The sequence below is a fragment of the Podarcis bocagei genome, assembly GCF_964188305.1.
Source record: "Podarcis bocagei genome assembly, chromosome: 14".
Classification (NCBI taxonomy): domain Eukaryota; kingdom Metazoa; phylum Chordata; class Lepidosauria; order Squamata; family Lacertidae; genus Podarcis; species Podarcis bocagei.
This window is the reverse complement of record NC_138139.1, coordinates 28,949,896-28,972,305: the sequence shown is the minus strand read 5'-3', so window position 1 is coordinate 28,972,305 and position 22,410 is coordinate 28,949,896. Positions and strand designations below refer to the sequence as shown.

Here is a 22,410-nt window from a genome sequence, read left to right as displayed (position 1 = left end):
TCCTCTTGAGGCAGGAAAATGCGCTTAAGGGAGGGGACAGGACAGGGCCTAGGAAAAGCGTGACCAGGGGCCAGATAGAAATACACTGAGGGCCACTCTGTGACTGAAGTTCTCCACCCATGTCTCAATCCATTCCCAGACTAGTGAAATTCCTACCCCCCAAAAAAGGATCTGTGGATCTCTTCCACCAGCAAAACAGCTTTTCCAGCCTTCTTCCCTTGACAGAAAACAGCCGCCTAGTTAGTTGCCGGAGAAATCTCTCTGTCTAAGGACCAACATGGGAAGGAAATGGGTTTCTTCCTCCAGATTTGGAAAGAAACGTGTCAACAAACCATTTTGCAGTTATTTATTTTTTAGTTGCCCTTTTCCCTCTTTGTATGTCTGTTCCATTTTCCCCCCTTGTGTGGTGCTGCTTGTTTGGCCCAGTAATTGTTTGCCAAAAAATAAAATAAAAGGAGCGAGGGGGTTGCTGCCGTCTGGGCCAAGATTCCTTCCAGAGAACAAAGATGAAAAGGCCAGCGGGGTTTTTTATCAAGCCAGACCAGAGATCGCTACGTGCAAAGGAACAGTTGGGTTGATGTTCTATTTTAAGACTTTCTCTCTTTTCCCCCTGCCTTCCCCACCCACTTCTTTTCGTGCTCCCTTTCAACTCGGCTGCCTCTGACCTCCGTGCCAACTCGGCCTTCATTCCTGGAAGATCGGGACGCCAGCGCAGTAAGTCCCCTTTCCTTCCCCTCTGGACATCACACCATCTTTGTATTGAACGCTTGATGAGTTTTGCCATTCCTTGGGCTCGGGCTCTCCTTCCATCAAAAGTCACGTTTTAGAAACTTCAACTCCCCAGAAAAACATTTCTCCATTCCAGAGTCAGGAATATCTGTGCCAGGCTGTCCTGGGATTCAGGCAGGGGACATTTTCAGCCTTATCCGGAGACACCGTTGAACATTGAACTTCACGCCTTCTGCATGCGAGGCAGCTGCTGTACCCCTGAGCTTTGGTTCTGCCACTGTTTTCCTTGGATTCCACTCTGCTTAGACTTTCCCTGCCACTTGGATGGTCTTGAGATCATTGGATTCAGCTTGGTTGGCATCCGCTTTTGCCAACTTGGTTTCCTCTAGGTGTTATGGACCCAGCTTCTATCACCCCCAGCACCCGAGATCCCTACTGGAGGGAGCTGTGGTCCATAATACTTGGAGGGCACCAGTTTGGCAAAGGTTGCCCATAGTGGTGGGATTCCCTGGAGGGGAAACCACTGAATTAGGGTGACTTCTCTACTTTTTTTTCTAACCATTTGGCTGTTGTTGAGATTGTCTCAACCGTTGCCAACAAGAGCGGTTCAGTCTGAGCTGATGACCTGGGGGATTGGGGGGGGGGGAGAGTGAAGCGAGAAGCCCCCTCAGCAATTAGGAAGCAATTTCATTCCTGGTAGCTGTTCCATTATCTTGGGTCATCTAATCTTTTGGGAAGGACTTGGGTGATTACGTTGTGTGAGGCAGGGACGTGGAAGGTCAGGCAGTTAACTAAGCTTCTCGAGGACGGCGGCCCCCCGCCCTGCTCCCTCGTCGCCATCCATCTGGACATTAATGGTCCTTGGTGGGGCTCAGCTTCCAGCTACAGTTATGAGGGCTCTGCTTACTCTTTCTGTGTTGAAAGAGAGGCTGTGAGGAGAGCAGGAACAAAGTGGCCCAAGCCCTCATTATCATCATCCTTTGAAAATGAGGAAGGCTGAGGGGAGGGGTCTTTGTAGACTCTGCCTCAGCTATTCTCCACCTCTCAGCTCTAACTGGAGGAGGGGATGCCCCTGAGGCGCAAAGTTCCCCCCTTTTTATTGATTTCCTGCCCATCTGAGGGACGCCAACGGCCCCTCAGAGTGTCAGACGCCATGACAGGGCAGAGCCATCTTGGTGGGCATGGGGAGATAGTCCTCAGCAGCCCCTCCCCCGAAAGCTCTCATGAAGGGGCTGGTGGGGGAGTTTCTGGGGGGATGCAGCATTTTTGCCAAATTAGGGTGAGGGGGGGGGGCAGGGCCTTGACACTCATAGATCCATCTCCAGGTTGCTTTGTTCACATTCCCTAATTGGGTTGCTGCAGCAGCAAAAATAACGAGATAGATGTATTCTGAGGAGGGGAGATTCTTGGCGGCCTGCCTGCCTCAGTGCCTCCAGAGGCCCTAATGTGATTCTTCCTCGGGAACCGTGAGCCTTTTCAGCATGACTGGCTGAGAAGAAAAGGCGGCTGGTTGATCCCCAAAGCAGCTTATTGGGGATGCGAGGAGGGAAACATGAACTGCTGGGCTTCTCCCATTCAGAGGAGAAAGAAAGGGAGGGTGGGGGCTGGCTTAGAGTCACTTTATCTTTAGCAAAAGGCTTTTGCGGGGTGGGGGGGGATGAGGGTTGAGTTCTGTGGAGAAACAAAATGCCTGTAATTTTGGCTACAGAGGCAGGAGATGCCAAGAGGCCAGCAGCTGTTTTCAGAATTGTGTTCTGTGTGCAACATGCAGTGGCAGTAAAGTTTAAGCCTGAGCTTCCCCATCCCCACCCCCAATTATTAATTAATAAAAATATTTGCATAAAAATGTACATCAAAGCAGTTCAGAGCAATACAAACATATAAAGCCATCACATGCTTGCAAAACTTTTAAAAAGCACATTTATTTGGCTGCGAGACAGGATGTCCTTCGCCAAACCAGCACCCTCCAGGTGTTTGGAACTACAACTCCCATCAGCCCTTGGCATCAATGCTGTGACTGGGGATGATGGGTTTCATAGTCCAGAACACCTGGAGGTGCTGCTGGGCTGGGGAATCCTGCACTAGGAAGTCTTAGATCTAGAAAAGGGACGAGGGACCACAAATCGAAACAAACTCTCTTCTCACTTTTAAGAGTGGTGCAGTTTCTAAGGCATGTGTCTGAAACGTGCGCACAAGTTGGCTGTGTGCTGTTGTGGTCTTCTGCCTTGGAGGATGGACTTGGGAGGGCTTGGGCCAGTGGTTCCCAAAATGGGTGGTACCACCTCAAGGTGTGTGTGTGTGGGGGGGGAGAGAATAACAAGGGGGTGCACTAAGAGGCAAGCAGGTAGCACAACCCTCTCTTCTTTTTCTCCTTCTGTTCTAGAATAACTCCATCTCCCCATCAGAGAGTTTGAGAGCCAGCGAGAAGCACAGGAATCCCACCGACTACAGCATCGATTCCAAGAAGCGGAAAGCGGAGGAGAAGGACAGCATGAGCCGATATGTAAGTCTTGAAGGCCCCTGTGGTGCTCTCCATCTGACCTGGTGTTGGCGAAGGACCATGGATCTCAGGGCGGTTCACGACAGCAGAACACATATGATAACGGGACAAACCTCAAACTGTGACAATCACATCATATTTCCCCCCCAAGCGCAAACCTGTCATCTTGCCAAGGGGCAGTGTAGCCGCAGGACTAATAATGACTCATCCACTACTTCGCAGTAGGCAGAGGGGGTGTCGTCCTAGGCAGCCCTTGCAGGCTTTAAGGAGGAGGCGTTTTCTGTCTTTCAACTGAGTCACTGCTTCTTGTTTCAGGACAGCGATGGTGACAAGAGTGATGACTTGGTGGTGGATGTCTCCAATGAGGTACGACATAGGGTCCCTCTCCCTTTCAGTCTCAAACAAGAAGTCCACTTTAACCTTATATGGAGATGGAGCAGATTGGCCAGGCTTCTTTTAAGTGCATAATCTGTAGAAAAAGAATAAAGAGATTTTTCTCTTGATGCAGAAGCTGTGGGCGTCCAGTGGCTTTACTGTGGGGGTGCTGCATCCAAAATGCTCTGGAAAGAGTGGATGCAGTATAGAACCCTAGGATGTCACCACAGTAGGCAATCCCCCCCCCCCCCGTTAGGTCTGTAATCAACTGTAGAGAGTGAACTTTTCTGTGAGAGCAGCAGCAATTTGTTTTATGCTGTTATGTGCCTCAGAATAAGTCTGTAAAGTCTCATAAGTTTGCAAGTCTCTCTCTCTCTCTCTCTCTCTCTCTCTCTCTCTCTCTCTCTCTCTCACACACACACACACACACACACACACACACACACACACACACGTAAATAGGTTTTAGTATACCAAGTAAATGTGTTATGTTAGGGTGTTTTGCAATCCCCTCCATCCTACTTTGACAAAGGGACTCCGTGGTGCCCCTCCTGCTAACAGCCTCCTTGTGTTCCCCGCTCCCCAGGATCCTGCTACGCCTCGGGTGAGCCCTGCCCACTCGCCTCCGGAGAACGGGATCGACAAAGCCCGTGGCTTGAAGAAGGATGCCCCCAACAGCCCTGCCTCGGTGGCCTCATCCAGCAGCACCCCTTCCTCCAAGACTAAAGACCTGGGCCATGTAAGTGAAGGCCTCGCCGAAGATGCCTCTGCCCTCTTGGGAATGCTTGCTGAAGGTGGGGCTGGTTCTCCCTGGAGGAGTGGAAGTCCGGCTTACGAGTGAATGTAGAGAAAGGCAGCGTTGGCATAGTGATTTGAGTCTTTAACCTAGTGGTGCAGCAATATAACTGCTAGCACATTTGCAAAGCTAAGCAGGGTCTGCCATGGTTTCAAATTGGATGGGGGACCGCGTGTTGAGATTCCTGCATTGCAGGACTAGATGAGCCTCAAGATCCCTTTCATTCCTACAATTCTATGAAACTAGGAACTGGGAGAGACCAGGGTTCAAAACCCCACTCAGGCATTCAGCTCTCTGGGTGACCTTGGGCCATGCCCTGCTTCTCAGCCTAGCCCACCTCACAGGGTTGTCCAGGGGATTAAAGGAGGGAGGCAGGGGAGAAACACGTTTGCCACCTTGAACTCCTTGGAAGAAAAGGTGGCCTATAAATGCATGAATCGGACTGTGGAGATCAGGAGCGATCCAATAGACCTGATCACATAGAAGAGGGCCTGGTAATAATTGCTGTGGATGGGACCATTTTTGCTGTGCAGATCATTGGTCCAGAAAGCAGTTTCGTTTCAAGCCAGTTTAAAGTCAACAGTCTAGGCCTTTGTTCCCCGTCTGTGTGTTGGAGAAGCAAAGAACATGCTTGCCTTGGGGCAATAGTTGAGGGTGCTGGGCACAGAACCCCCACCCGAAGGATCCAAGGGAGATGCTTTACTGATCGGAACATGCTTTGATGTGTAATGTTTGGTAACTCTCTGGCATTTGAGAAGAGCTGCATTGAAGCAAGAGCCAGAACGAATGTTCAACATTTTCCACACTTGCTAAGAAGAAATATAGGAGAGTCCACATTTGACTAGAAGAATTCAAAACTCCATCTTTGAGTAAACTGAGGAGGGGGTTGATCATAGATTTTAGCTGACCGGCAGAATCCGTGACCAGGGGAAAGAGACTGTGGAAGAGGACTGGAAGAAATTTAAAATATATCTTAAAAACTGTTGTAAAATTGAGGAGTGTTAAGATGTTAAGGAACTAGGAAATAGAGAATTGCAGCTGAAATCAATAAGTCAAAGAAAAAATCTAATGAAAGTGATTGGTTTAAATTTGATTTAAGAAGTTGCTGAAGAAATGTGAAATAAGGATGCAGAATAGGGAAGGTATGGGGAAGTCCAGGAAATAAGGTTTATGAAAATAAGGTTAAGAAATTATACGTGTTTATTTGTTTGTATGTTATTGTTATTGTCTTATCTACAGTGTGTTTTTATTATGTGTTTGGAAAATTAATAAAAATTATTTTTTTAAAAAAAGATCATAGATTTTAGCTATTTGAGGTTTCAGATTTGGTGGCTCTGCTCAGAGAGCCTTCTTCATTTCGGGAATCTCAGCAAAAGCAGAAGACTGGCTTTGTCTCAGGATCCTTCGTAGGAAGAAAGCAGAAAGCCAAACTTGCCAAAATGTCAAATGGAGGCAGATCTCAGAATTGGGTTCCTGAGGGTAGACCATTGAGTCAAACAATTGGTCCAGCTCATTCAGAACTGTCTGCACTGACAGGCAGCAGCCCTCCAGCTTTTCAGGGAGGGGTCTCACCTGGCCCTACCCAGAGATGCTGCTGGGGATTGAATCTGGGACCTTCTGCACTCCCATTGAGCCAAAACCTCCTCCCAAATTGTTTGTTTGCTAAGAGACCCCACAAGCACTTGTGGAATCGATCTTGCTGACGCCAACCCATCTTCCCCAATCTTGTTTTGCACCAGAACGACAAATCTTCCACCCCAGGGCTGAAGTCCAACACCCCTACTCCAAGGAACGATGCCCCAACGCCTGGGACAAGCACCACCCCGGGCCTTCGGCCGATGCCAGGCAAGCCATCTGGAATGGATCCCTTAGGTATGTGGCTCCCCTCGCAGGGTTGTTGTGCGTGTGGTTCAGGTGTTCGCCACTTCTGCCAAGGCAAAGCAATGTTTGGTGCTAAAAGACTGGCCTAGAGAGGGCTTAGGTTTTAGCATTTGCGTGGAATGGACAGGGAACTCCCAGCTTCCTGCTTGTCTGACCCACCTTTCCACCCCTCCCTCTACGAATCTGAGCAGCCTGTCACAGAAGAGAATGCATAGGCCAGTGGTTAGAATGTAGGACTAGGACAGAGCTTTCTAAACTGTGTGTCACCACATGAGTGTGTCAGCTGCGTCGCACAAACACTCCCCACGCTCCTCCAAGGGCTGGAAAGGGGTTAGTTTAACCTCTGGTTTGTTAGTAAAACTGAACTACCGTGTCATGAAAAGACACATGTCTAAAAAGTGTGTCACCAACATGAAAACTTTGGAAAGCTCTGATCTAGGAGACCAGGGTTCAAATCACCAGCCAGTGTGGGGTAGTTGTTAGACTGTTGAGCGAGGACCTAACGCACTGAGATTCAGATCACCCCCCAGCCATGTATGTAATTGGGTGACCAAGGGCCAGTTTCTGCCTCTCAGCCTCTCCTCCCTCACAGGGCTGTTGTGAGGATTAAAGAGGGGAGAGGAGACGTATGTACATAACCTTGGAAAGGGGAGAGATATAAATGAGCCACACCTTCTAGATCAGGCCAGTGGCCCATCTAGTTCAGCATCCTGTTCCCAAAGTGGCCAACCAGAGACCCCAGAGAGAAGCCCCCAAGCAGGACCAGAGCACAAGAGGACCAGCAACTGGTACTCAGAAGCATTGCTGCGTCCAGCTGTGGAAGCAGAGCATAGGCTTTAAAGCCCTAAATGGCTTGAAGGAGCATCTCCACTTCCATTGCCCAGCCCAGATAACTAAGGTCCAGCTCCAAGGACCTTTGGGCAGTTCCCTCACAGCAAGCTGTGAACCTACAGGGAACCAAGCAGAGGGCCTTCTCGGTAGTGGCGCCCTCCCTGTGGAACGCCCTCCCATCAGATGTCAAACAGATGAATAATTATTTGACTTTTAGAAGATCATCTGAAGGCAGCCCAGTTCAGGGAAGTTTTTTATGTTTGATTTTTTTGTGTGCTTTTAATATTTTGAGAGCCGCCCAGGGTGGCTGGAGTGACCCAGTCAGATGAGTGGCATATAAATAAAAGAACAACAACAACAACAACTATAACTGTTGTTGTTGTTATTTATTATAGCTACTGGCCACTGACAATGCTCCCCAATGAATTTGTCCAATCCTCTTTCAAAGCCAGCGTTTCTGCCCCCGAGTAATTGATCCACTCACCCCCCGCTTTCCCTTTTTCTCCTTCTCCAGCATCTGCCCTGAGGACACCCATCTCCATCGCCGGTTCCTATGCCACCCCCTTTGCCATGATGGGGCACCATGAGATGAACGGCTCCCTCACCAGCCCTGGGGCCTACGCCAGCCTTCACAACATCCCGCCTCAGATGACGGCTGCCGCCGCCGCTGCTGCCGCTGCCTATGGCCGGTCACCAATGGTGAGCTTTGGAGCTGTACGTAAAACCTTTTTAGCTCCTTTTTCAATGGGGGGCGGGGCGGTGGGTGAGGGGTGGGTTAACTGCCAATCCTGGGAACTCTGGGAGCTGCAGCTTTGTGAGGGAGATCACTCTCAGCACCCTTAACAAACTACAGCTCCCAGAATTCTTTGGGGGAAAGGCATGACTGTATATAAAGTGGTATTTGAGTGCTTTAAATGTAGAGTGTGTAGAGTGTGAAAGTGGCCCTAGATCGGCCAATGGTCTGAGGCAGTTTCTGATGCCCCTCTGGGCCTGTTGCCTAGCAGGACCTTCCTAGTTTATCTTTTGCTAGTTCTTCCATTTCTGGCCCCTGTAGCTCAGTGGTCAGAGTATCTGCCTTGCATGCAGAAGGTTCCAGGTTTGATTCCTAGCATCTCCAGGTAGGGACCCTGGGGAGCCACTAACAGTCAGTGCAGACAGTACTGAGTGAGATGGACCAATGGTCTGATTCAGTACAAGGCAGGCAGCTTTCTCTGTCCCATTCAGTCCATGTTATGTTGGTCTGAAGTGCCTGTGGAACAAGGGGAAAGCCCCCACCCCGACTTAAGAAATGGATGCTCATTTTCCTGGCCTTGGAGGGGGGTCTTTCCCTATCTCCCCGCCTCCCATGAAAAAAAACAACTGACCGCAAATTTGTGAGAACTGAATTTCCGCTCCAGTCAGCAGCACTTTGCTGGGTGGTTTCTGTGGGAGCCTGTGAGAGTATACATCTTTGTTTCTCCCAGGCTCCTGATGCCTTCACTTTTGTTTGGTTCCCAGGTTGGCTTTGACCCACATCCGCCAATGAGGACCCCCGTCCTGTCCACCAGCCTGGCGTCCATCCCCGGCGGGAAGCCGTAAGTCAGACCCTCAACCTTCTCCCCCAAAGCGTTCAGTCCACAAGTCTGAAAACCAATTGCTGCCCATCTCCAGACAAGGGGCCTACTCTGAGGAAGACCCTAGCCCTTTCCTTGCCCGTGTAAATTTGGCAGCAGGGAAGAGCTCATCTGGGTGGCTTACTATGTCTGCCTGAGTCGTAATCAGAATTAATAAAAAGAAAAGAAAAAGTCTGAAAACCAAACCAGAAAACCTCCCGCCTCAAAGTCTAAAATAAACATGCCGGGGAAAGGGAGCCAGCTAGAGGCACCAGTGGAAGTTTTGGGTGCTGCCTTGGTCTGAAAGAAATGCTGCAAGCACAGCGATGAGGTTTCTGGTTGCAGAAATCCCATTCTCCTCAAATGAAGAGGCTTGAAAAGGGAACAGAAGTGTTGATGTTCCCGTGGGATGTTCCTCGTGGTTGTTTTGGCACCATCCACACTTGCATAGCATTGCGACAGTTAGGCAATGTGATGTCTTAATTAATCCCTGGGACTGCTGCTCATTTTTATTACCTGACCTTCACCCTAGGGTCCCGATGGGGTGTTACAGCATTAAAACACAATATTGAAAATAATTTTAAACAAGCATAAAAATAAGGCGGGGTGCTAAAAATGTGCTCCTCAAAGGCCTGGGTGAAGAGATGTACTGAAAACTGTAGAATGAAGGTGTCAGAGGCCACCTGCGTGGGGAGCGAGTTTCACAGCTTAGGGGCCACCACAAAGAAGGTCATCTCCTGGAGACAACCACGAGGGCCCCTTCTGCCAATCTCAGCTCCCAATAGGGCCTGTAGGGAAAGAGGGGGTCTTTCATATATTTGGGGCCTGAGTTGTTTAGAGCTTTAAGCACCAATGCCAGCACCTTGAGTAGTGCCTGGAAATCAATTGGCAACTGCTAGGAAGGGTGGACTACACCAGCCCTAGGAGACTGTTGGGGGTGTAGCAGACAAGAGCATAAGAAGAACTTGGCTGCTGGATGATGATGATATTTTATTATTTATATCCTGCCCATCTGGCTGGGCGGCTTATAGCATATGTGAAAACATAATAAAACATCAAACATTAAAAAACAGTATCTTACATAATATATTTCAACTATGCAGACTAAGGACTACGAGTAGAAAAGCCAGCATGATACAGCAGATAAGTGCTGAATTTAGACTTATCATCACCTCTCAAGACTAGACTGCTATGGTGCAAGACGCTTTAATGAAGGGCTGAAAAGGAACATGAAGATTAAAACCATTCTCTTACACTTCCCCCTGCCTTGGATGCCTCTGAACTCTGTACATATATACTCCCTCTAAAATAGAGGCATAACCTTTCATGGAAGCCACTGTCGCTGTCAGCTTTTTTTAGGCTGGAAAAGAAGAAATCTAAACTAGGTTCTGAGACCAGGCCAAAGGGAGCCCATCTGGTCTAGCACCCTGTTAAAACAATGGCCAGTCAGATACCTGGATGGGAAACCTGCAATCAGGCCATGAATGCAACCTCAGTGCCCTCCCCGCTTGTCTTTCCCAGCAACTGGTCTTCAGAGCCCTCATTCTCCACCGCCACCAGTCTCAGCCCCCTTCTCTTGTCTCCTCCCTAGAGCCTACTCCTTTCACGTGAGTGCCGATGGGCAGATGCAACCCGTCCCATTTCCTCACGACGCCCTGGCTGGCCCCGGCATCCCCCGCCACGCCCGTCAGATCAACACACTGAGCCATGGTGAGGTTGTGTGTGCTGTGACCATCAGCAACCCTACCCGGCACGTGTACACTGGTGGGAAAGGATGTGTGAAGATTTGGGATATCAGCCAGCCTGGCACCAAGAGCCCCATCTCCCAGCTGGATTGCTTGGTAAGCGGTGGGAATGGACGGCCCTCCATTCAAGTCCAAGGAGCCTTTGGTCTTTGGGTCCATGACTCATGAGTTATAAGCCACTGATTGAGGATTTTCCATGTCAGCAGCCGGCCTTAGGGAACTCAGCCTGGGTTCTTTGCACCTTCATTTGTTTCTCCATGTATTTTAATGGATTTATATGTAAATAAACATTATAAATGCACATGAACAATAGCAATGTTTGCATGGGTCACATATAAGCTTGCTATATTTGGAAATGGCATATATTTCAGAGGACATTTACCATGCTCAATGCAACCTCTTCCTTATTTATCTCAATAATGTAATAATTTTCTAAGACGAAGAGCCGGAAGTCAACTTTTTGGAAAAATTGTATTAAACTTGATGTAATTTTGCACTGATTTGTTAGAAATTTGGAAAACTAATCAATATTATTTGGCAAAAAGTGAAAACGTAATATTCTTGCATCTGATTAATCATGTTTCAATTAAAAAATCACTTATGGTAATAGAATTAATATTTTGCTCAAGCTGCCCAACTCAGCACCCAGAGACCATTTTGCTCTGGGGAATAAATATATATATAGCAGCTAAGAGAACCTCCCCTTATATGTATCTGGAATGGTCAAATGTTCCAAAGTTAGCTAGTTGAACTGTGTGGACTCTGTCTGCATGGAGTTAGGAGCTGGGCTGTGTCATTGACGTTACGTTTTCCTGCCCCCAGAACAGGGACAACTATATCCGCTCCTGCAAGCTCCTCCCGGATGGGCGCACACTGATTGTGGGGGGCGAGGCCAGCACCCTCACCATCTGGGACCTGGCCTCCCCCACCCCCAGGATCAAGGCAGAGCTGACCTCCTCTGCCCCCGCCTGCTACGCCTTGGCCATCAGCCCAGACGCCAAAGTCTGCTTCTCCTGTTGCAGCGACGGCAACATTGCTGTCTGGGATCTCCATAACCAAACACTGGTCAGGTGAGTAAGGTCCTGGTGGTAAGGAAGGGCTTTCAAAGAAGTCTTGGGTAGATGAGGAAGGAGATTTTGCAGGAAGCGTCTGTCCAAATGAAACCAAGGGATCCAGAGAGCTGCATTCTTGCGCCATGTTCTGTTCACCCTTTGCTCTGGAAGAGCGGGAAGGGTCACAGCTCAGGGGTAGAGCACCTGCTTCTCATGCAGAAGGTCCCTGGCATCTCCAGGTCAGGCCATGATGGCTGTGCTCTGCCTCCACAGCTGAAGGCAGCAATGCTTCTGACTATCAGTTGTGGAAACCACAGGAGGAGAGAGGGCTCTTGTTCTTGGGTCTGTTGCTGTCCCATTGAGGCAACTGGTTGGTCACTGTGGGAACAGGATGCTGGACTTGATGGGCCCCCTTTGGCCTGATCCTGCAGGCCCTTCTTACAGGGAATGTCTGAGACCCTGGAGAGTTGCTGCCAGGTCACGTAGACTGCACTAAGCTAGCTGGGCCCAGTGCTCTGACCGACCTTCCTGTGCTCTGAGACCTCTTTTAAGCTTCCTGGCTTCCTAAGTTGTCATCCCCCCCTCCATATGCTCAGCTCAGGTCCTTACCTGCAACCCAAATGCAGGATTCCTCAGCAGCTGTGTCTTATCAAGCCTTCCCTTCCCAAATATCTGGAAGCTGGAGATAAGGACCTTTGGGACCCAGACAGTAGAGGCTTAAATTCCCCCCTCTCACAATAACATGGGAAGCTGCCTTACACTGAGTCTGACCATTGGTCCATCTAGCTCAGTATTGTCTACACCAGGGGTCGGCAAGGCTTACCGGGCATGGACAGAGATCCTCCGTGGGCCAGGCCGGCGCAGTGCAATGCCAGAAATCGCATCTGCGCATGCCCGTGGTGCTGAAAATTGCGCCTGCGCAGAAGTGATTTTTGGCATCTGGGCATGTGCAGAAGCAATTTCTGGCACCACAGACATGCGCAGACACGATTTCCGGTGTCTGGGCATGCACAGAAGCACTTTCTGGAGCCACAGAAGAGAGTCCCCACACTGCACTGCACCGGTTTAGCGCTGCGCATGGGGACTCCCTGAGCGGGCAGCTTGGTTCAGGGGCCCGTTAAATGGCCTCCGTGGGCTGCTTCTGGCCCATGGGCCTTAGGTTGCCGACCCCTGGTCTACACTGCCTGCCTGTGGGTCTCCAGGGTTTTCAGTCAAGATTCTCTCCCTTCCCTACCTAGAGATTCTGGGGGTTGAATCTAGGACTTGCTGCTTGCAAGGCAGATCCTGCACCGGTGAGCTTACAGCCCTTCTCCTAAATGTCTCTGAATGTTGGTTTTCTCTCTCAGACAATTCCAAGGCCACACAGACGGTGCCAGCTGCATTGACATCTCCCACGATGGCACCAAGCTCTGGACGGGAGGCCTGGACAACACGGTGCGGTCCTGGGACCTGAGGGAAGGCAGGCAGCTGCAGCAGCATGACTTCACCTCCCAGGTAAGCCGGTGTGGGACTCCCTTGGCCTTTTCTCCTAGAGGCAGCAGCCCTCCAGGAACTGCCCTGCTCAGGATGGAGGGCTTCCTTAAGAAGCAACTCTGAAGACCATACCAAGATCCCTGCTGGACCAGGCCAAAGGGGGCCATCTAGTCCAGCATCCTGCCCTCTCAGTGGCCCACCAGATGCCCCAATGGGAAACCCACAAGCAGGACCCGAGTGCAACAGCATCTCTCTCCGCTCAGGATGCTCAGAAACCAGAAGCTTTGAGCAGAGAAAAAGCCTGGACAAGGGGACAGAAAGCTCAAGAGCGTCTGGTGTGCTCACTAGCAAAGCTTGGCAGTGTTATTCCTTACCAACTTTCACAGTGGTATCTCTTGGACCTGCAAGCCTCAGGCTGAACAGTCCAGGCAACCTGAGTGAGTTCCTATCCCTATCTCTCACACATGAGCCTTCATGGGGCACTTTGGGAACTTGCTGCTGAGGTGGAAACAATAGCATCTTTCTGGTGTTGAAAGGAGGCCCTGGTGGATGGGTCAGGGGAGTTTCTGTGCAACCCCGACAAAGGAGAGCCTCTGCTTCTGGGAGCCTCTCCATGCTAGGCTGTGCTCAAATTCTGAAGGCCAGGAAAGGGGAGCCTTTGCACCCCTATATTTACTTCTCCTCCTGCAATTGCAGACATCACCCCACACACCCAGCTCCAGGTACTGGTGAGAATTGACTTGGAGTGCATTTGTGGGACAGCTGAGGTTTTGAGCAGCTTGATCCATGGCAGGGATCTCACCCCAGTTAAGTGCTGGAGGTGAAGGAGGAAGAGGACACTCCGTGCTTGAGAAGGAGCCCTTAAATAGTTTGGAAACTCTTCTGGAAATCTATCTAGGACAACGGTTCTAAAGTGGGGCTGTACCACTCCCTGGAGAGGGCTGTACCACAAGGGCGTGGCAAGATGACACTGGAGGTGTAGCTGGTATCCCTGAATCAAGTCCATCAATTTTGTCAACTGAATTAAACTCAATCGTTTGAACTGGATTTTGAATAAATGTGCAATTATTGTTTTGGATTTTATTGTGCTATTACCTTCCTTAGTGGGCCGGGCAAAGTGCTATTCTGAATAATGCTTTTGGTAGAGTAGGGGGCACTGGGGATGAGTTTATAGAACCAAGGGGGTGGGGGCCCAAAAAAGTTTGGGACCACTGGGTTAGGAGATGGTTTGATCTGCAAGCCAGAGGAGCTGCCTTCTTACCAATGGGGTGTGTTGAAGGAGGTAGGTCTTGAATGTGCAGCAGCCTCAGGGCCCTGAGTGGAGAACTTGTCAGCATCCGGGGGTCAAAAGGCCAGCTGGCTAGCCCCCAGCTGGATCGTTTCCCTCCCAGCCATCACGCTGCGAAGATCCATCAACCTCTGGAACCGACGTAAATCAGTGACTCAAGCTACCTGACTTGAGCACACTATACATAGCAGTGTAAACTGCACAAACAGAAGAGGCTGAGGCTGTGGACACATACTAATACCTACGGATTTATTAATCAAAATCAAGACAAAGAAACAGGCATGTGACACGTAGCAATCCCATGTCTGCTACTAAAGGTGGAATGGAAGCTCCCAACACCCTCTTCCTCCAGTTCCCCATCTCTTACCAGTGTGCAACTTCTCTTCCTTCCACTTGCCATATACAATGGGATTGAATTTTAAAGCTTGCATGTATGTGTGTGTCCTCCAAAGCAGACTTCAAAGTGTGGTTGCTTCCTGGCAGAAACGCCCCTTTCAGGCCTGCTCTCCTTTCTTCCCCACAGATCTTCTCGCTTGGCTACTGTCCCACAGGCGAATGGCTGGCTGTGGGCATGGAGAGCAGCAACGTGGAAGTTCTCCACCACACCAAGCCGGACAAATACCAGCTCCACCTTCACGAGAGCTGTGTCCTGTCGCTGAAGTTTGCCTACTGCGGTAAGGGGCCCAGAATATCAACTGAGTTAGTTGCCTCTTTCTTGGGGAAGGGTCTGCAGAGTCCAAAATGTCTCAGATTCAATCCTCAGTGTCGCTGCACCAAGAAAGGTCCCCCTTCTCTCTCTGAGACTCTGGAGAGCCCTCTGCCCTTTCCAAATAGAGGGGACTGGGCTTGATAAACCACAGACTGAGTGCAAAGCAGCTGCCCAAATGGCGCTTGGATTATATTGCTTGCTAAGAGACAATTTTATCATCGTGGGAGGTGCATTGTAGGGAGCCCCATAGGGAGGGGTGAATGCTGGTCTGCTCCTTACCTTAATTTCTAGGGAGATTCCTAGTTCGGTGGCAGGCACAAGGTATGGGAGAGCAACATCAGAACAGGTCACACAACATCAGAACACCTGATGAAGTGGCTTGCTTTTGTTTATTTACCTCCTTTCCTTCCATGGTGGAACCTGAGATGTGGCTGCTGTTGTGACTTAGAGCAGCCTCTTCCCACCTGGGGCCCTCCAGATGTTTGGGACGTCAACTCCCACCAGATCTAGCCAGCCTTAGGATGCTGGGGCTTATGCAAGTTGTGGTCTAAAATGTTTGGAGGGCACCAGGTTAGAGAAGGATGTCATACAATGTGTTGCAGGAGAGTATGAACCCATTACTGTCATTTACAAATGTTAGATCAGAGCAGTGGCGTAGCGTGGGTTGTCAGCCCCCGGGGCAAGGCAAGTAATTTGCGCCCCCTAACCCGTGGATTTGCGCCCCCTAACCCGTGGATTTGCGCACCCTAACCCCCAGATGTTGCGCCCGGTGCGGCCAGCCCCTCCTGCACCCCCCACGCTACGCCACTGGATCAGAGTGGTGGACAAGGTGGTAAATTGGAGTCAACCAGTCCATCTCTGGATGATTTGTGGTAGATCTACAAGGATTTCCCATGGTTTTGCAATGGCAACAAGTAAATGACTCTCCATTCCCTGGGAGTAAATTTTACTGCTGAAGTGAAGGAAGTTTGGGGTAACCAGGAGTGAAGGTTTTTGTGGGTCCAGTTCAGTTCTAGTCCCCAAAAGCAAAATCTTGGGCTCAGAATTATTTAATTTCAACCGTTACGCCTTTTGTACCATGCCGTGGTTGGTGGACCTTTTTTATTTCTTTATATCCTTATTATCCCACCTTTCCTCCAAGGAGCTCAAGGTGACATACATAATTCTCCTTGCTGCTTTACAGCAACCCTGTGAGGGAGGTTAGGTGACTGGCTCAAAAGTCATTAAGTGAGCTTCATGGCTAAAGTGGGGATTTGAACCCAGCTCCTAGCCTGACACACTTAACCACTATGCCACATTGACTCTTGGTGGTTCTAGTTAAAAAAAGAGATCCCACAAGTCTTCCCTCTCCTAGGCTAGATCCTACTGAAAGCTGAATTTCCTGGTTGAGATTTTTGTAGGGTTTATGGGAATCACGTCACTGGATTCTGTCACTATTCTGGCCTCCTTTCTGACCTGGGAGAACTGAAACTCTGCTTTGTGTGCCTTCAGGGAAGTGGTTCGTGAGCACCGGGAAAGATAACCTCCTCAACGCTTGGAGGACTCCCTATGGAGCAAGCATATTCCAGGTAAGGGTCATTCCTGCTTCCAGGATCCAAATCCTGCCTTGGGTGCCATCTGGACTGAAGGGGGTGTGTGAATGTGGGTGTGTCTGCACAGATCAGATTCTACAGTTCCATCTTGGTGCCAAGATGCAAGCTGGAAAGTGTGACTTGATGGGACAGGAAACAGCACCTCTGAGCACGAGCAGAGTGCTTTCCCCGTTAACTTGAGTAACCAGATTGGGGGTGGAGTGGGGCGTGAGATGTTACAGACCTTGGAAGACAAAGTGGAGCTGAAGCAAATTGGCTGGGTTGATAAAGGACCGACGGAAAGGGGTAGGGTTGTAAACAGAGCCTGAGGGTGCAGGATACCTCCCTTCCTCCTCCTTGAGGCCCTTGGCAAGCCCTGCAGGTGAGGGGAGGGCTTGATCCATTGCAGCAGTATTGACAGGTGTGTCTGTAGTTGGTCAGTTCTATCATCTTCATCCATCAGCACTTTCCAGAGCGACACAGTACCACCAGTACGGTCCAACCCAGGGAACTCAAACCTTATTGGGGACCCCAGTTCTAGCTCTTGTGTCTCATTGAGCCCCACCCTCACCGATTCCGCCATATTTCTGATACGTCACTTATACCCTTATTGTCTCTGAGTATTGATAGATCTTGACATGCGTTTGCTGAAGCTGATTATAGCCCTGCTGAGTTTCCCTTTCCCTTTCTTTTCCCGCCTCCAGTCGAAAGAATCTTCTTCCGTCTTGAGCTGTGACATTTCGGCGGACAACCAGTACATCGTCACGGGCTCAGGGGACAAGAAGGCCACAGTCTACGAGGTGATCTACTGAGCCCAGGGGATTCTGCGGGGCCACCACACTCCAGGCAGACTGCGATCCGACCAGGCGGCGGTTGGGACTCCAGCAGGCAGATGGAGAGAGTGCCTGAGCACGTTCCCATGATGCTCTCTGTTGTGGAAGCAGCGCCACCTGGCTATGGGGCCGGGGGGAGATCTTCCATCGCCCTCTTAGGGTCGCTGTTCTGGTGGCAATGGAGACCTTGGCGCTTGGTCCAGCTGTGCGGGATTTTGCAAACGTCTTCTCCGGAGACCTCAGCCGGCTTGTGGTTTTTCCTGGTTTTTAACTTCTTGGTTCTCATGCCTGTGATCTCGGGGAAGCAAACTCCGGACCAGATTTGCTTCCCGGCAGAGACTCGTCCTTCTTTGTCTCTCTGTAAGACTTGTGGGAAATGTAAATAGTGGACGAGTTTTAATACGGTGGGGGACTCCTTCTGGCCTTGGGGGCCAGCTGTGTATTTTTTTTTTTCTCCTCTTACTTTGGTCTGCTGTAATTGTATTCCACTGGGGTTTTGGTTTTTTGGTTTTGGTGGTGGCCATCCTTCTCCTGCCCCCCCTCCAAACACTCATTTGCTTGAGAGACTCTGCTGACCCACCACTTGCCCCTAGCGGAAGCAAAATTGCCTTCCAACCTCCCATCTTCTACTGCCGTACCTGTGAAGCATCCTCTGTCTCTTTTTCCAAGACCCAAGCCCTTGTCCGGATTACAACCTTTAGCTGCTGACGGGTGGCAGCAACGGAACAATCACCACCGTCTTCTATAGGAATTCTTCTTTTTATTTTTTAAAAGCACTTCCGTCTTTGGAGCGAAGCGATGAGAGGTCCGTGTCCGGATAGGTTTTGGACCCCACCATGCCTGTTACGTGCGACCTTCAGGCCTAGATGCTGAGGAAGGGGTTACAAGAAAGCAACGTTCAACAATATGCTCAGGGAGCCAGAGAGAGAGAAAAAGATAATAGCAACTTGTGTGGGCTTTTTTAAATTTTATTTTAAACACTCCAATGAAAGTAAAAGTGATAGAGATGGTAACGTTTAAATGCAGGTTGTTGTTGTTTTTAAAAAGTTTACTAACACGAAGCGATTTCTGTGCGACGGGGACTGGGGGTGGCGTTGGCATCTAGTGGCTTTGGCAAATCTTCCTTCTCCCAGCCTCTTGGATCAAGTGAAAGTGGGGAGGAGGAGGAGGAGGGAGACTCGCCCTCCTGACGTTTTTTGTACTAAAGGAGAAAATAAGATTTAAACACGGGGAAAAATCTACGTATTTGTGTAGCAGAAGATCTTGCCCTGTAATGTAGCATATGGAAGAGAATTTTTATACCACATTTTTATGGATTATTTTTTAATTTTTGATTTTGATCTCGTTTAAAAAAAATACAAAACACTATGGCTTAAAAGGTGAAAAAAAAACTACCTGTTTTTATTAAAGGCCATGCCGGTGCATAAAGGACGATGGAGTGGAGAGAGATTCTTTTCCTGATTGTACTTTTCTTTGGTGGCCTGTGCCTTTCAGGGTGGGGGTGTTTCTTAGCTCCAGTTAGGAACTGGGATGGAGTGGAAGGGAAGTCTCTGAACTGGCGGTGGTACAGAAATTGATCGGGTGTGCTTTGATTGTGGTGGTGGTTTTAAATTGCAACTGGCATCCAAGCAGAATTGTGGAGGAGGAAGGGACCCCAAGGGTCATCTATTCTAACCCCATGCAATGCAGGTTAGTTCAACAGCAACAACAGCAGCAGCAAGTAACTTTGTGGGCCCTTTACCATTGTGTGCCTTGTCTTCTGTTCTGTACTCAAGTCTTTGTCAACCTGGGGGGTTTTTTTGGAAGGAAGCTCCCACTGCTTCCTCCATCTGTCACTTGAGGCCATTTCCTCACTCTGCCTACTAATAGGGCCGGCTCTGCTTTAGAGATGACACAGGAAGGTGCCTTATGCAGTCCATTGATCCATTTAGCTCAATAGTCTACAGCAGCAGTTCCCGAACTTTCCCCGGCTGGAAGAGGAAAGAGCAGAGCAACCACCCACATTGCCAATAAAATATAACACAGTGAAAGGTGAAGCCTGAGTTGTAGGTAGGAAAGGAGCAAGGTAGCTGGACCTATGGCCCGGGAGATGCCCCCACCCAGAAATCCCCCAATAGCCTTAGTAAGGAACGAAGATGGATTTGTGGGCTGGGAGTGGCGTCCTCCTCCTGGCACAGTCTGTGCAGAGGGTGTTGCATCTGCCAGTTCCCTCCAGTCTTCTGCCCTTTATGAGTGGATTCATCTCTGCTATAACCTTTGCCTAGTCAGCACTTTTGGAAAGGTTAAATTTATGGATAACCTAAATACATTTTCCATTTGCCACTATTTCAAAGGCCCTTCCTGCCTATGTCTCTTCTGGGTCCTATTGCAGCTTTTGAGAACTCGGAGCACTAATTCCTCTTTATCGTTTTGTTTTTTTAAGGATGCTTTTAGCTCTTCAAGATGCTCTGTGTTGGGTGATACAACTGTAAAATAACATGGGATGGAGCAAAACATATTTATGCTTGCTTGCTTAAAATGGCCTTGGTTTTATGAGGCTTAGCGTATGATCAGTAAGTCTTGTGAGTTTCAGCACTTGACTTGGAAGGCGAGTTGCAGGATAATCTCTTTATTTTTAATGAACTGAATCTGGAAGGATAGAGTCCTGGTTTTTAATTTTGTTAATATAAGCTGCCTTGGACATTTGTTACGAGTGGAAAGGTGTAATCAGAATTCACAATGAGAGTTCAAATAACAACTGTATTCCAAAACGTCCAAAACTGAGCTACAATTCCCAGAGTGCTTTAACAGTCAATGCCTCTTCCCAGGGAATTTTGGGAATTGCAGTGCTGTGAAGGGCATGGAGGTCTCCCAACGACACTTGGCACCGTTGCCCAAACTACAGTTCCCATAATTCTTTGGGGGAGTTCTAGTGCTAAAAATGTATGGTGGAAATGTGGCCAGAGGGACAGAAGGAGGAGGAGAGCTGAAATCAGCGCCTGGTCCAAATTTCAGGATCCCTACCATTCCTGGAAGTCATTGACACTCTCTGAGCATCATGGTCAGCCTCTTCCCCAATAGACACTAGGCTGTAAAATAACAGGTCATTAATATCCCAGTCAATTCTGTGTCGTGTTAAGGCTTCATTTCCGGAAAAGGTCTGACAGTGGCTCTATTTGATACAAGTTGTTATGTCAGGCAACAGTGGGGGAATAGATCTGTGACGCTCAGGCGATTCCAGGAAACGGTTGTGAGGGCAGGTCAACAGATGGCGTTTATGTGTAGGCTGAAGCCTTCACCAAACCAGGCATGGACCCCCGAAAGAAGGTGGGTGGCTAAGCACCGGACAAGCCACATTCCATGGCTAATGAGCCATGTTGGTGAGGATGGATTTAAAGAGCTCCAGGCCGCGTGGCAGGCAAAAGGAATATGGACATTCATCCCCCTCTTGTTCAGAATGTGCTTGTAGAGATGGACCTGGAGAGACTTCAGTAGAGCCAGTGTGCGGTAGCGGACCTGGGAGCAAACAAGGTTCAAATCCCCTTACTCACTGGGTGACCTTAGGCCAGTCACTGCCTCTGCGTAATCTACTTCACAGGGCTGCTGTTGTGGAGATCAAATGAGGAGGGGGAGAACGCCGTACACTACCTTGAGCTCCTTGAAGAAAAAGGTGCCATAAATAAATAGCAATAAAGTGCAGGCCCGGCACTAGATGATTTGCCTCATGAGGTAAAGTGAGCCACTTCCTGTCGCCTCCTGCCTGCCTTTGGAAGCACATTGCCCTTGCCTTGCTCTGTGGAATGGGTTCTTCCTCTGGCTTTTGGAGCAAGCTGGCCTTGCAGGCACATTTGAAGTGGCAAATTAATAAAGTTCCCTAGTACTGCAGTGTGAACCAAGCGCTCGCCAAAGCCACCTCGTCCACAATGAAGTCTTCCTCAGACGAAGGCCTAGGCCTCGAGGAGCATTTTATTGTGGCTGCTTCGCTGCAACAAGAAGTGGAGAAAGGGATGGGGAAGAGTCTTGTTAATGCCAGAACTGAGAGCACCCAGTGGAGCAGAATGCTGGAGGGTTTACACAGTGCATACAGTAGTTAAGCAATGGTTGCTCCCACCAGCAGGAGCAGGATGGGGCGAATTAAAAGAGGATTGGGCAAATTTGTGGAGAGGAAGGCTATCAATGGCTCCTAGCCACAGTGGCTGGGTTCTGCCTCCACTATCGGGATGTTCCTGAATACAACTTGCTGGGAATCACAGGTGAGCAAGGTGCTCCTCTCAGGTCCTGCTTGCGGGTTTCCCACGGGGGCATCTGGGTGGCTGCTGTGAGAACAGGATGTTGGACTGCAGGCCTTTTCTTTGGTTCTTGGGGTCCCAGGGAGGAGCTTCTGCGTTTGGCTAGTGCTGCTGGCAGTCAGCAAAATGGGTGGAAGGCAGGTGGTCTGAGACGAGAGCACACAAGGATTTGACACCCGCCCTTGTGGTACTGCTTGCCTAACAGATGGGCCGGCCCACATTTCGTTTTGGATGAAATGTCTGCTCCATCCACAGCCTGCATGGATATTTGCGGCCTCTCCCGATGGCATCTCTATGCAGAGTAGTCCTCTGTGCCTTTTAATGTCACCTGTCCCCGTCCCTCTCAAGTTAACCCCGTGGAGTGCACAATGGCAGCATCACCGCCCTGCCGCTCTTGCATCCTGGAGCAGATGGCAGGAGGCAGCTTGGTGCATGCCGTCAGCTGCTGCTCTCTTGAGTTGACGACATGGCAGCGTGCAAAATTTTGTTGGTCTCCCCCCCGCCCCATCACTTCATCTGTTCCACTGCTGCATCCCACCCGTTTTAATTACTGTAATTGAGTTATAATGAACGATTGCGCAGTGCCATTGTCTGCAGTGGCAGGGGGAATTTCTATGCATTCCACACTCCATCTAACAAACGCATCCAGTTCTATTTGCTGGCTTGAAGGTTGCTGACATGCCGTAATGGCAGAACTAAAGGAATCGCTGGCTGAGATTTCGGCATTGCCAGGGCTGGACTAAATGACTGTTAAATGAAGTGGTTCA

General features: G+C 49.5%; 1 protein-coding gene across 8 annotated transcripts in view; it reads left to right on the top strand.

The window, feature by feature from the left end:
- TLE3 (TLE family member 3, transcriptional corepressor) overlaps window positions 1-18,806 on the top strand; it is a 48,883-nt gene extending 30,077 nt beyond the window's left edge. For 4 of the 8 annotated variants that reach the window (XM_081171125.1, XM_081171124.1, XM_081171123.1 and 1 more), the window contains exons 8-20: window positions 698-714; window positions 3,113-3,232; window positions 3,545-3,595; window positions 4,191-4,343; window positions 6,140-6,272; window positions 7,627-7,811; window positions 8,610-8,686; window positions 10,296-10,545; window positions 11,272-11,519; window positions 12,848-12,995; window positions 14,786-14,936; window positions 16,463-16,539; window positions 17,247-18,806. In XM_081171125.1, the coding sequence (XP_081027251.1) occupies window positions 698-714; window positions 3,113-3,232; window positions 3,545-3,595; window positions 4,191-4,343; window positions 6,140-6,272; window positions 7,627-7,811; window positions 8,610-8,686; window positions 10,296-10,545; window positions 11,272-11,519; window positions 12,848-12,995; window positions 14,786-14,936; window positions 16,463-16,539; window positions 17,247-17,354 (1,718 nt within the window). In that variant the 3' untranslated portion in view covers window positions 17,355-18,806. Of the gene's footprint in view, window positions 1-697; window positions 715-3,112; window positions 3,233-3,544; window positions 3,596-4,190; window positions 4,344-6,139; window positions 6,273-7,626; window positions 7,827-8,609; window positions 8,687-10,295; window positions 10,546-11,271; window positions 11,520-12,847; window positions 12,996-14,785; window positions 14,937-16,462; window positions 16,540-17,246 lie in introns of all 8 variants that reach the window. The other 4 variants (XM_081171122.1, XM_081171121.1, XM_081171119.1 and 1 more) reach the window with 1 other exon arrangement.
- Window positions 18,807-22,410: the final 3,604 nt, after the last annotated feature.